We start from the raw sequence: 14,632 nt of genomic DNA on the forward strand, positions 1-14,632 counted from the left end.
CTAGGAGAGCACACAAGTGAGCACGTGACTTTAGATATGCAACCAGGGTTAATACACAAGGCTACTCTAGCAACCCCCCTTTCTCCTCAGTTAGTATTAATCCCTACTCAATTGCACGTCATAACCATCCACTTTAACATAACATCAACTGTAGTAACGTGTGCCCGAGCGTAGTAAATTATTCTCTCCCGTGTGCACCAGTTCAATCAGAGCCCAAAGCATTACTTATTAAATGTTTTTATATATGTATATATAATATATACAGTGCTTAGATTACAGAAAGGAGATACCAAATAAACATACAGTTGCAATATAAGGCAGAACAGTTTCTTAAAATAAAAGGAGTAAAACAGAAAATCCTATACAGTACATTACCAAAGGACATAGGTTCTTCCCAAAGAGGTCATTGATAAGAGGCAATGTCTTATCCTCAGTCTGGTCTCCATAAACTCTGAAGCCAACTGCCTACAAAATCCTGTAGCCAACTCTCAAGGCACCGGCAGGAGCCCCCCCCCCCCCTTCTGCAGAATACTTTGAAGCTACCCTCCCCCGACCAGGTCTGTAGGCCTTGGTTAAAACAGTTAACACCTTGAGTGGGCCATCCAGGATGCAGAACAGACCAAAGAAACATCCTGGCCGGTTTCAAACCCCACATTTTTATCTTTTGTTAAAAGAAAAAGTGTATGTCATTAACCCCTCAAGCACCAACAGGGATTAAACGACCTAGTAGTTCCTGATATTATGACACACCCCAACACCCTGCTGCTAATACCTCTCCCTATACACCCTACCACCCCGCTGCTACTACCTCTCCCTATACACCCTAACACCCCGCTGCTAATACCTCTCCCTATACACCCTGACATCCTGCTGCTGCTACCTCTCCCGATACACCCTAAGGCTAAGGCCCCGATCCCAGAGTCAGCGCGCCCGCACTGCAGACAGGCGGGGCGCTGACATACACAGACCGCGATATGTGGTCTGTAGGGAGCGGGAGGTGGGCGGGAGTGGGAGGCTTGACAGGGAGGGGGGGCGTGGCTTGAGCGGAGGGACCCGCTACTCTCCCTCCACGGCTCGGGCTGGAGCTGCTGATTTTAAGGTAAGTAAGCAACACACACACGCAGGCACTCATACACGCACGCACGCACACACACAGACACAGACACACAGACAGAGGCAGGCACTCACGCACACACATACACTCCTCCCCGAAGCCTCTCCTCCTCCCGAAGCCTCCCCTCCCCATTGGCTCACAGCCACACCACGTGACGCGTCAACGCTAGGGATCACCATTCTCTTGTGTTTCATAGCAACTGACGCGTCACAGCGTGTAGTGCGCTGTGCCGCCAGGGGGGACCGGGACCGGCTCGGGAGGATTCCCCTGCTGGTGGGGAACTCGCGTGTGGCTGCTCGCGCCACCGAGCGCAGCGGGACCGAGGCCTAACACCCCGCTGCTAATACCTCTCCCTATACACCCTAACACCCTGCTGGGACTTCCTGTTCCTTTGTTACACTACTCGCCTACTTGAGTCTGCTGAAATAATGACTGGTGGTACGTGACGTGGTAGTGCTAGGAGTCCTGTATTCTGTTTTTGGGGCCCAAGTTGCAGTTTTGGCAAGTAATCTCTCTAGAATGCAACTACTGAGCGTAAAAAAGCTGGCATTATTTAATCTAGCAGCAAAAGTACTTGACAATCGTAAATATATATATAGAGATATAGATATCTAAGACACACACTCCCATGGAGGGGTGTGGAGACACGTGTTATTTATGTAAAACCCTCTTAGCTGTTATATATACTGATCTATGCAATAATTTGAGGAAAAAAAACACTTGTTAACAGGCTAATATCTGGGACAGATCCACGAACCTGCCTTACCCCATAATGGTATAGCAGCATACTGTGCTTCCACTGCAGAGGGAGGAGTAGTGGCTCATTGAGTAAAGACTGTTTTACAGTCAATCTCACTGAGTTTCAATTTGGGGACCAGGTTTAATGCCCGGTGTTAATTCCGCGTGACCTCGGGCTACTTATCCACTTAAATGGGGATCCCTATAAGTGTCTGCACGTTGGTTCGCAGCAATGGCCTGGGTATAAAGTGTATGACCACTCTTGGGTCTCCTCAGGGTGAGGATGGTTCTCGATCTTGAATTGTGAAGCTGCTGGTGGCCACATTAAAGTTATGGTGAGTTTTTTAAAAAAAAAACACAAGCCTTGCACTGTATAGCAATGACCAAGAACACTTGTAACATACTACAGCACTACGTGTATTGGCGTTTCTATCCATATGTTCTCTGAGCCTCTTCAGCTATTTAGATCCCCTCCCAGGATGACCTCCTTGTGTATTAGTGGGAGATTATTTCATCACCAGTAGTTACACAGGCAAATGTAAATATCCTTTTTGGTATAGAAGATGGTTCAATAAGACAGTCGGGTCCAAAAGAGAGACGAGAATCATCTTCTGAATACAAATTGCAGCATGTGACGGACTCCAACCGTTCATCGTTCTTCTCCAGAACTTGAAGCAGAATTCTGCTCCAAAGCTTGTAAATTGTTTGTTTTGGTAAAAACTGTACCTTATTTTTATCTTCTCACATGTGAGGGAAGGTCCTAGTACCCGTAGTAATCTTGGAGAAGTAAATGTCTGGTAGGTTGTAATACCTCACAATGAACCAACATGCGTTATTCACAGTATAACGTGTACAGAGCTTCCCAAAACTCAAACGTCTCTTCATGTGTACAGAGCTTTCCAAACCTCACAGGTCTCTTAATGTGTGTTTAGAACTCTAATGGTGTATACAGTACACGTGAAGAAGAGACCGGTGAGGTTTAGAAAGGAATCCCAGCTGCTACACATCTGTTTTAGAGGAGAGAAAAATCCAATATTGGAAGAAAAGAAAAAAAACGGAGTACCGCAGAAAAGCAGGGGCTAGGCACAAACCGAAGGAATTAAAAACAATTTATTGGATTCCAGGGGCCTGCATGGAGAGAGGCATAGTAGAGGAGCTCTGACATGGTTTGTGCTCTTGTTGATATGACAAAGGGGCAGTATGTTCCAGGTCATGAGGAGAACCAGTCAGGTGTCTGCCATTCAGGCGGTCACTGGCTGCATTATCCCATTACAGATATACATATACCCCAACATAGGAGCGGTGAACATTTAAGGACTTACTTTTATCTCATTAGTACTCTCACACAAATGGGTCTCTCCTAATCAACTCATTACAGCTTTATCCACATGCTGTTTCCTGCCCAATTACTGGGAAGCACTGGTCAAGAACTCCGTTCTATTTTCTGTTTCAGAGGAAGTAAGGAACCAACCACACTCCTCACGTATGGAAAGTGGGGAGTAAAGTGACCCACTCGGTGACCTCATTTCATTGGCGGACGTAGTCGGCCATATTCAGTCTGCTTGTGAAACGGTTTCCCCCATCCTGGAGAAGACTTTAGTCCAAGGGGTGCTCAACTCCAATTCTCCAGCCGTCTCCCACAGATATCCCTGCTTCAGTACAGGTGGATCAATGATTGAGCCACATATGCTGAAGCAGGGATATCCTGAAAACCTGACCGGTTTGAGGCTTGGAGTTGAGCCCCCCATTTTAGTCCCATGCATTTGAATGCAGAGCAGAGTTCCGCTGCATTTTGAAATATAATAGGGGCCTTCCTCTCCCCATTGTGCTGATCGCGGGGGTATCGCCTGCCTCACCTGCAATGACGGTTGGTTCGCTCTCTCCTGAAGGATTCGTAGCTATTACTTGCAGATTTCTGGGGGTAAGGGGGATCTCGCAGGACAGCCCCCCTGTCCTGCAGACGGTGCTATTGGTAACCGCGTCCACCACTCTGTACTCCTCCGTGAGGACGGACGCCTCCCAGGAAACCTGCATCGTTTCTCCTGCGCGCACCAGCGGCTTCACTCTCGGTGCACACGGAGCTGCAGGGGAATCAGTTTCTGGGTTGATTTTGTGCCATAAAAGATATCGGGTAAGTAGGGTGTCAGATGGCTTCCCTTAAAATATTGGACACAATGGTGAAAACCGGACCTGTTGGGGACTGGATTTGAGCACCCCTGCTATAAAGAACCAATTCACCCCCTAGCACCCCAAATACTTTTCTTGCCTGAGAAACGCACTTTTAAAAAAAATTTTTTTTTTTAATAATAATAATCATTTTAAATTCCTTATTAAGGGGTCCATCCCTTTCCTGAACTAAGAACGGCGATCCGTTTTAATAGGTTTTGGGGAGAAAACAAACAAACGCTTTGAAGGGATTTTACAATCTTTATTTAATGTCTAGTGTTAATAAGACTGTTTGTTAGTTCTCAATGCCCCAGATTAATCATTTTTCACAGGACACACACAAGTAAAAACTGTTATTTTCCAGGGTTCTGAAGCCTTTCTACGGAAGCAGATTACACTGAGAGGTTACACCAAAAATGAACCCCTTCATGGGATTGACCCGATAACGTGCTATTCAGGAAATCACATACATACTGCAGCCATGTCCGTACGTACCTGTGTAACTGCTAATAGGAGCGCTGGGAGAGCTCTCTCCCGCCAGGTTCCTGGCGGTGACGGTGACGTTATAAGAAGAACTGCACGGCACAGGGATGTAGAACAACATGTATGACGTCCAGTAGGAGTCAAGGATAAATAAGGAGCCTGGGTCATTTTCAATCTCCCCCGTCACTGTGGCCATATAATCCTCCCCGCAAGGACTTCCGTCCCAGGAGATTTCCACTTCCTGGGGCTTCACACTGCGGTGGTAGATTGAGGTCTCCACTTGGCCAGGAGGGCACGGCACTGCGTTAAAATGAAACACGAGAGTATTCATCCAATGGAGATGTGTTATTGACCATGGTGCGCTATTCTGCCGGGCTCATTGTCCCACAGACCACTGATCTACACGGTGCAATGGTTGGGGTTGGACTCTAAGGTGGTAGATTGGATAAGACATTGGTTGAAGGATCGGCAACAGAGAGCTGTGGTAAAGGGAGCGCAAAGGAGGGGAAGGTGACCAGTGGAGTATCTCCGGGATCTGTGCTGGGGCCGGTCTATCTTTATTGGTGACATTACAAATTATCTGTAAGGACCAGTACAGGAAGTTGAAATGAGAGCTATCCCTAACCCACCCACGAAATCTTGGGTCTACACCCGACTCCACATTTCTGATTCAGCTCAGGCTGGGAACAACAAGAAACTCATTGCAGGCCCCTATGGCAGGGAAACGGTTACAAAATGTAATTAAATCTGTGTATTTGAAATGCACTAAAGAATGTAGAAGGATTGATTTGCTAGAGTTTTAGGGGATAGGCGCTTTCCAACTACACCAAGGACCTTCCAAATGCAGCTCTCCATCCATTTCTTTACATGGACACCCTGGGGCAAGAGTGGCCAACTCCAGTCCTCAAGGGCCACCAACAGGGCAGGTCTTAAGGATATCCCTGTCAATGATTGAGCCACCTGTGCTGAAGCAGGGATATCATTAAAACCTGGGCCCGTTGAAGGCTGGAGTTGGCCACCTCTGCCCTAGAGCCTTCGCCTACCTGGAGATAGCCATTTTGGACTCAACAGTTTCATCTCAGTTGGTAGTGTTTGCAAAACCAGACACAATAAGGTTATGGTGGGACAGCAAAGACAACTCATGAGTGCGTCTTCTATTTCAAGAGCTCCACGCGCTCCCTCCACTTACCCACGCCAGACATAATGGGCGCAGTAAAGGCACTGTTACAATGCCCGTCGCTGGCGGATACAGAGAAGGAGTATATGGTTCCGCAGGTCAGGTTTGTGACAGTGCAGACTGTCCCTTCTGTGTCACACGAGTTCACCAAGTCTTCATTTTCTCTCACGACGGCCACGTAAGACCGGGCCCCTCTGCTTCTCTCCCATGAGAACGTGGCAGAGTTATTTCTGCATTCCATGAGCACCTTGTTGTTTCGGGGAAGACACGGAGCTGCACAAAACAAAATGTTATACTCAAGTCTCCATTCATAGAATGTGTATTGTATTTTTCAGTTGACATAATCCCAGCCAAATGTACGAGTTTCGTCACAGAGATATTCTACAAGACTTTATATGGGGATTGATGCAATATGTGGACAATTACATTGGAGGATTAGAGTCTAACTGGTGTGTTGGGAGATACACAGTGTACATTTTATGGGACAAGATCGAGAGTAAGGCATATGCAGTGGGTTATGAAACTATCAATGAGTTATTGGAAGCTCTTGCAGATGGGGAATCAAAGTGTAAACTGTACCTGTTATCTATGTATTGTACCTACAAAAAAAATTGCATGTATTGCCCCAATTCCTGGCAGTGGAAGAGATGTGGGGGGTCCCAATGACTGAGGCTGGAACCCTTTAGTTCATTCCACCAGCTGGGGGGTGTCTATACATGTATATAAAGAAAGTTGATGTCATTGCAGTGCTGGTATTTCATCTAACTCTGCCTGGTGCACAGGTAATAGAAGATTTGTACAGGAAAAACTGTGTGCACGCGCATGCTGGTGTTCGGAAGCATTTGTGTTATTCTTTCATTATTATTCATCACTAAGGCGCTTGTCCACTCACAACTTCTCCTTCACAACGCTAAGGGAATTTTATTTCTGCAATCGCAGAAACGCTGCCTTTATTTAACCCTTTAAGGCACGCTCGCGTAGCTCTCACGTTCCCTTGTTCCGTCTCAGCCTGCGACCGTCTCTTCTGATACTGAGGATGGTCAGCCCACAGGACAATAAGAAATATTATACATTTAGTGTAGGTACCTGCTATACTTGGAGTTTACCTTGACGAGGTTAGCGGGGTAAACATAATGATTCCTTTATTAAAAGATCAGAACTAATAAAGTCCAAGCCAACGGGCGAGGAGCCGGGGTTTCTGTATTTGTTTCCCACTTGAAAGTCAACACATTTCATTTACATTACCGACTTTTCAGTCTAAAACGGATAAAGGTCCCTTTTTGGGCCGAGATGTCGCTAATGTTAGTTTTTATGCAAAAAAGTGTCAATGAAATGAAACAGAGTTCTGGTATATTTTTTCCCTCTGCATATAAATATAAATAGATAAAAAATAGCTGCATGCTGGGTATCACCCGAACAGACAGGAACAAGAAATGAATGGGTTTGAAAGTAAACAAAAGAATGTGACATCATCACACGGGGAAGGAATGCAAATGGCGGTGGGCCGGACATACAGTATCGCAAGAAGAAATGACCATCGTGCGAGACAAAGACTGGATTCCAAGAGAGATTAAAAGACCAAGACACCCAATGTAGATGGGATGAGACAATGTGTGGGAGCGACGTGGAGAAGAGGGGCTGTAACTGCAGCACCTGGGAGATCATTGGGGAGGCTTCATCCAGCAGTGGGGAGACACGGGCTGACATACTCCTGTAGTATGTATTACCTGTGTCCATGGAGACTGGAGAGCGGGAAGGGTTGCTACACCTCTGGTCCAAAGCCACCACTGTAATGTTATATGACTGTCCACACTCCAGGTCCCTTAGCCAGCAGCTTGTATTGGTGCTATTGCAAGATGCCTCCAGGCCTCCTGTTGCAGTGGCTGTTACGTGATACTCGTCCGCGCCCGCGCTCTGTATCCACGCGATAGAGGCCACATTGGTGGGACAGTCCCTTGTGTACGTGACACCGGCCGGAGCACAGGGAGCTGGAGAGCAAAGGGAAAAGAAGCCGGGTTATAACATTCGGTTATTATTAATCATGAGTAAATTGTCTTATTGATAGCAATAATATTAATATAAGAATAGTGATATTATTAATAGCCAGCTGATTATTTCTAGAAACGTGGGGAGCGCTCAAACAGTAAAGTGCAAAATATGTGCAAAGTGAGAACAAAGTGGCTAATCAGAAGTGCATATATTCAAGTGACGTGTGAATAAAAATGACATTAGACCATATGCTGCTTTACAGTGCTCTGTCACGTGGCTGCAGGGAGCTTCAATCTTCCCCCCAGGATCAGAGGAAATAGAAGAGAAACGGATCCAATGTGCCGGCCATAAAAGGATAATGGGTACAGGCACGAAAGCGTTAAAATGTAAACTCACGTTTAACGCTTAGAATACAGGCGTGGTACGGGTTTCTGTGGTGCGGTGGTTCCTGAGGACCACAGAGTCTCTGAGGGACCACCGCACCACAGAAACCCGTACCACGCCTGTATTCTAAGCGTTAAACGTGAGTTTACATTTTAACGCTTTCGTGCCTGTACCCATTATCCTTTTATGGCCGGCACATTGGATCCGTTTCTCTTCTATTTCCTCTGATCCTGGGGGGAAGATTGAAGCTCCCTGCAGCCACGTGACAGAGCACTGTAAAGCAGCATATGGTCTAATGTCATTTTTATTCACACGTCACTTGAATATATGCACTTCTGATTCGCCACTTTGTTCTCACTTTGCACCTTACTGTTTCAGCGCTCCCCACGTTTCTTTCTATAAATAATCACCAATACAATTTAGAGGTACATTATTTTCATTGGGTTTTTGAGCAGCTATTTATTAACACTTTAATATCATTTAATCACATTTTCACAAGCGCCGAGTAATTTTTTCCGTTTCACCTAGCTTTATATTTATAACAACATTAGGAGTAATGATATAAATAATAACAATTACAGCATTATTAGCTATAATAATATTAACAACAGCATTAAACAGTCATATTAATAACAATAATTATATTCAAATAAAATAGGAATCATATTAGATGTTAATAATAACATTGATATACCTTGATTATTAATAATGTTATTAATAAAACAGGTAGTAATACTATAAGTACTAGTAACAAGAATGGTAATAGTAATGAAACCATTATTAATAGCAGTGAAATAAATAATAATGCTAATATAGTGATAGCAACATTTAATAATGACAATACCATTAATAATATTTTGAATACAGTTATATTTTGATTATTAAAAATAATACCACAATGTTATTATTCTTGCCTGAGATATAGTATAACGTTTAGAAGCCCTATGTTATTATAAGGGTGTTACATACCACACGCAGCCGTTACCTGCATGGACGCTGATAGGAGAGGTGGGGTCACTAGAACAGGTCAGTCCTAACGCAGACACCTGAACACTGTACATCTGTCCGCACGGCAGGTCACTTATCTGACACATGGTGCTGGCAGTCAGGCAGGTGTAGTTGAGGCCTGTCGGTCCCACAGCTTTTACCACGTATGAGTCTGCGTTATCCGCCGGGTCCCACGTGACTGTCAGTGCCGTCTCATTGCAACTCATCGTGACCAAGACATTGGATGAAGAACACGGAGCTATACGGGGAAGGAAAGAGATGCTGAGCAGTGTTCGGCCATAAGGCGCCTTCCAGCCCATTGTCTTATCAGCTGATTACACCGATAACAATACAAACCTTCTCATGCCACCAGAGACTGAACCTTTAACCATTTGATGGCCTCTGGCTGTGGTGTTCATGACATCACTTCAGAAAGCGGTCACATGACCGCCACCTCCTCCAAACACAAGCATTTTCCCCATAACTTGCCAGGTACGTCAACAGGGCCATTGGCGTCACAGGGACGGAATCGGACATGTGGTAGTGGCCATCTTGCCGTGACCAATTTGTCGCCGGCGTTTGGCTGCCAAGGAGCCATTCGCCGTAGCTGCTCCGCCACCGGACACTCAACCACCGGCCGTTTCGCCAATATGGTAAGTTAACTTAGGGGGTTTTAGCGGTATGGGTAGGGAGTTAAGGATATGGGTTTTAGGGTAAGGGGTTAAGGTTTTTAGGGTAGGATTATAGGGTAAGGGGTTAAGGTTTTTAGGGTAGGGGGTAGTGTTTGTATTAGAGGTAAAGATTAGGGGGTTCTAAGGTAGCTTTAGTATTAGGGGTTAAGATTAAGGGGTTTAGGGTAGGTGGTAGCTTTAGTATTAGGGGTTAAGATTAAGGGGTTTAGGGTAAGGGGTTTAAGGTAATTGGTTTTAGGGTAGTGGGTAGCTTTAGTATTAGGGGTTAAGATTAGGAGGGTTTAGGGTAAGGGGTTTAAGGTAATTGTTTTTAGGATAAGGGGTAGCTGTAGTATTATGAGTTAATATTAGGGGATTTAGGGTAAGATTAGGGACTTAACTCGGGCAGCAAAATGTCCCTGCGGTGAAGTGAGTGGTAGCTAAACGCTGGCGGCAAAATGGCCATGACCAAATGTCCTAGACCATCCCAGAGCCCATTACGTACCAGATGCATCATAGGAGCACTAAAGGTTATTAGGGTTTCGCCTGACTTTACACCCTTCAGGAAGCCAAGTGAAAAAGGATTGTATAAACTATAAGCAAACGATGAGCTTACCCGTTTTCATTTCCAAGCTGGTACTCTGGATTCCTCTGCACTTCTGATCCAGTCCTGTGACGGTCACCGTGTAAGTGTGTCCACAAAGCAGGGAGGGGATGATACACAAGTTGTTTGTGGTGTTACAAGCGGCCGTGTGCCCATCAGAAGACTTGGCCACTGCATTGTATGACACTGCTCCCTCACTCTCGCTCCATGTCACTGTCGCGCCATGAGAGCGGCAGTTGTAGCTGGCAGACACGGCGTGAGGGGGGCAGGGAACTACAGGGACCGAAAGAGCAGAGACAGAGCCAGAGGTTAACTGGTGGGAATAGGGCGTATTTAAGTAATAATCCCTGAAGAACAGGGCATTACTGGCGAATAATGCCCTGGCTGGAAGAGTTGAAGGCCCGAGGCGAAGCCGAGGTAACCCAGCCAGGACATTATTGGCCAGTAAAGCCCTGTTCTGAGGGGATTATTACTATTATAGGCTAAATGTAGGATTATTTCATAAATAATAGACACTTTTGTATAGTTATATAGATTTTTTTATTAAAATAAAATGGTAAATACATGAAACCACCTCTATATACACTTACACTGCAGCTATCTATAACCACACTGCCGTCCCCTCTGTGTACACACACACACACACAAACTGCTGCTACACACGCGCACACACACGGCCCGGATTTTTACTGCTTTAGCCTATAATCCATAATAACAACACAAAGTAATAAATCAATTTCACTCTGAACTGGAAATTCAGAGGGGAAAAATGAGGGCAATGCATATGCTATTATAAATATATGTACTATATGTGGGTGTCTATATGTATATATACAGTAGAATAAAATAAAGGGTAGACATACAATGCATCTATTTTTGAAAATGTTCTTCCGATGTTTCGATACCCGGAAATCAAGTGGGAAATCCTATACTTCATTACACAGTGCATGGGGCCACCATAACCTAAACAGGGGTGCGCACAGTTTTTGGCGTGCGCCCCCCTGCCTGGGAGTCCTAGCATTCCCCCCCCCTTTTCTCGATTAGAGCTCAGCGTCAAATGACGTTGCAGGACATGTGACATTACGCCGCATCATCGTTTCACGCACGTTGTTCTTTGTTACGGTGGTCCCTCAGAGACTCTGTGGTCCTCAGGGACCACCGCACCACAGAAACCCGTACCACGCCTGTATTCTAAGCGTTAAACGTGAGTTTACATTTTAACGCTTTCGTGCCTGTACCCATTATCCTTTTATGGCCGGCACATTGGATCCGTTTCTCTTCTATTTCCTCTGATCCTGGGGGGAAGATTGAAGCTCCCTGCAGCCACGTGAGAGAGAATTGTAAAGCAGCATATGGTCTAATGTCATTTTTATTCACATGTCACTTGAATATATGCACTTCTGATTAGCCACTTTGTTCTCACTTTGCACATATTTTGCACTTTACTGTTTGAGCGCTCCCCACGTTTCTTTCTATAAATAATCAGCTGGCTATTAATAATATCACTATTCTTATATTAATATTATTGCTATCAATAAGACAATTTACTCATGATGAATAATAACCGAATAATGTTATAACCAGGCTTCTTTTCCCTTTGCTCTCCAGCTCCCTGTGCTCCGGCCGGTGTCATGTACACAAGGGACTGTCCCACCAATGTGGCCTCTATCGCGTGGATACAGAGCGCGGGCACGGATGAGTATCACGTAACAGCCACTGCAACAGGAGGCCTGGAGGCATCTTGCAATAGCATCAATACAAGCTGCTGGCTAAGGGACCTGGAGTGTGGACAGTCATATAACATTACAGTGGTGGCTTTGGACCAGAGGTGTAGCAACCCTTCCCGCTCTCCAGTCTCCATGGACACAGGTAATACATACTACAGGGGTATGTCAGCCCTCGTCTCCCCACTGCTGGATGAAGCCTCCCCAATGATCTCCCAGGTGCTGCGGTTACAGCCTCTCTTCTCCACGTCGCTCCCACACATTGTCTCATCCCATCCTAGTTTTGGGCGTCTTGGTCTTTTAATCTCTCTTGGAATCCAGTTGAGTTTTTGTCCCACGATGGTCATTTCTTCTTGCGATATGTCCGGCCCACCGCCATTTTAATTTCTTCCCCCTTCTGATGATGTCACAGACTTTTGTTTGCTCTCAAACCAATTCATTCTTCATCCGGTCTCTTTAGGTAATACCCGAATAATGTTACAAACCGGCTTCCTCCCTATTGGGGTTACTATATAGGGTTGAGGGAGCATTCTAGTCAACCACCCTGGTGATGGTGTTCTGCTAATCACCAGGCAGGCGCTTAGCCCCGCCCCTTTTCTTGCCCAGAGACAAGAGAAATGAGCAGGAGGATTCTAGGACAGTTGGAGGCAGTGCGTGACAGTTGGAACCAGTGCGTGACAGTTGGAAATAGTGCGTGACAGTTGGAGGCAGTGTGTGACAGTGCGTGAGACAGAGAGGCTGAGAGCAGAGATCAAGCTAGGAACCTACGCAGTGAGGAGTTAGGGTAAGATAGAAGTCATTGTTATTGTTTTGCAGTACAGGGAAGTGTCCCTTGTAGGTAGGCCCTCAGTATATGGAGGTGAATCAGGACAAGGAAGTGTCCATAAACAAGGCATTAGGAAAGGAGTTAAATAAAAACATGTTATCCCAAGATGGCTGCCCCGCATACAGCCCCAAGACTGATCTGAATCAAGTCCCTTCAGGGGTTACTGCCCTGGTCATACTTCTTACTAATGTACTGTGCTGTGGGCAGCAGGTGAAAGTGATGGAGCACAGTGTTAGAAAGCAGCATCACCCCATGTTGCCTGTGTGCAATAGCTCTGGGTACATAGAGAGAGAAAGGACCCCCAGCTGGGACCCTGGAAAGAGAGGATTGAAGAAAGTTAGTAAGAACAAGTTTATTAATGCCCTGTGTTAAACTGCAACCAGTTTCAAGTATCAAAAGTATTGTGCCTCCTCAGCACTGCAAGTATACAGCGGAGGAGGAAGTTGTAACCATAAAGATATGCCAGAAAGGAATATAGTTAATAGTGTACATAGAATAGAGTAGACTTCATTTGATAACAGTTTGGTTATTAATGATAGGTAGGTGCCCCAGGTATACAGGAAAGCACAGTACGCCTACTAGAGAGACACAACAATCAGGATCCCCTGAACAGGGATGTCTGGGGTAAAATAAAGTTTCATGTAGAATTTATAGTGACAACTGCGCTCAAATGCTCAATCACAGTAATAATGGAAAATGGACTCAGGCTAATAAGATATAACCATCTCTTGTGGGGCCAAATGATCCCTGAGGTAGGGGCAAGTAGTAAAACCCCATGAAACCTCCAATTGGGATGGTCCCCCTCCAAAGGATTAGGAAAGTACTCACATGTTGCGCTGATCCAAATTCCTGAAAGATGTGCAGCCGAGTAAATGCAGACAGCTGTAGGAGAAAGGGGAGAACTGGCGCACAATCCAATGAAGTGGGTCCCAGGATGAACAAAAATATTTATTGATAAAACAACATCCAACAAACGGAGGAGAGCAACCTCCTACGCGTTTCGTGTACGGTTGTACACTTTATCAAGGAGTAACTCCCCTTTCTTCTACAGTAAAATAACGTTTCACCAGTTAGTGACTTAGAGATAAAGAGTTATAGATATTCCTGGTAACGGTAGACAGGAGGGAAGATAGATAAATATTAGGAGACATCCCTGGTAGCTAGGACAGGAGGTAGGACGGACATATCGCTTGTGACATCCCTGGTAGCTAGGACAGGAGGTAGGACGGATATATCGCTTGTGACATCACTGGTAACTAAGACAGGAAGTAGGACGGACATATAGCTTGTGACATCACTGGTAACTATGACAGGAGGGTAGATGGATAAATAGGTGAAGACATCCCTGGTTATTAGTACAGGGGGTAGAGCAAAACCATATCGTTTGCGACATCCCTGGTAACTGGGACAGGAGTGTGTATAGCCAGTTAGATATATTCAATCCTGGTAACAAAGGACAAGAATAGGGTAATACAGTTTAGATAGAGATAGGTATTAAAGAGTACAGTTATAGAGTAGTTAATAGAGAGGTATAGAAATAGAGGTAGTTATTAAAAGGGGTACACATTGCAACCATAGTTAAAAGATGTACCAATACCCTAGATAGCGACAAAAGGCTGGGCGTACCTTCATTCAGGAATATTAAACAGTAACAGGCTAGTATGGAGTAGTACTAGAAACTGTGTATAACAGTCGGGACCAACAGATTAGGGTGAATAGGGAAAGCTCATGTTAATACCAAGCAGTGAACCTCCTCAAGAGTCCGGCGA

The 14,632-nt window shown here is 45.3% G+C and overlaps 1 protein-coding gene across 2 annotated transcripts in view; it reads right to left on the bottom strand.

The window, feature by feature from the left end:
• The window catches only part of LOC142503970 (uncharacterized), an 87,397-nt gene that overhangs the window by 955 nt on the left and 71,810 nt on the right, over window positions 1-14,632 (bottom strand). The window contains exons 15-20 of one of the 2 annotated variants that reach the window (XM_075616997.1): window positions 10,326-10,586; window positions 9,037-9,297; window positions 7,406-7,666; window positions 5,691-5,951; window positions 4,514-4,801; window positions 3,709-3,933 (exon numbers count right to left, since the gene is read on the bottom strand). In XM_075616997.1, the coding sequence (XP_075473112.1) occupies window positions 3,709-3,933; window positions 4,514-4,801; window positions 5,691-5,951; window positions 7,406-7,666; window positions 9,037-9,297; window positions 10,326-10,586 (1,557 nt within the window). The remainder of the gene's footprint in view (window positions 1-3,708; window positions 3,934-4,513; window positions 4,802-5,690; window positions 5,952-7,405; window positions 7,667-9,036; window positions 9,298-10,325; window positions 10,587-14,632) is intronic. The other variant, XM_075616998.1, reaches the window with a different exon arrangement.

Source organism: Ascaphus truei, chromosome 10 (assembly GCF_040206685.1).
Source record: "Ascaphus truei isolate aAscTru1 chromosome 10, aAscTru1.hap1, whole genome shotgun sequence".
NCBI classification, from domain to species: Eukaryota; Metazoa; Chordata; class Amphibia; order Anura; family Ascaphidae; genus Ascaphus; species Ascaphus truei.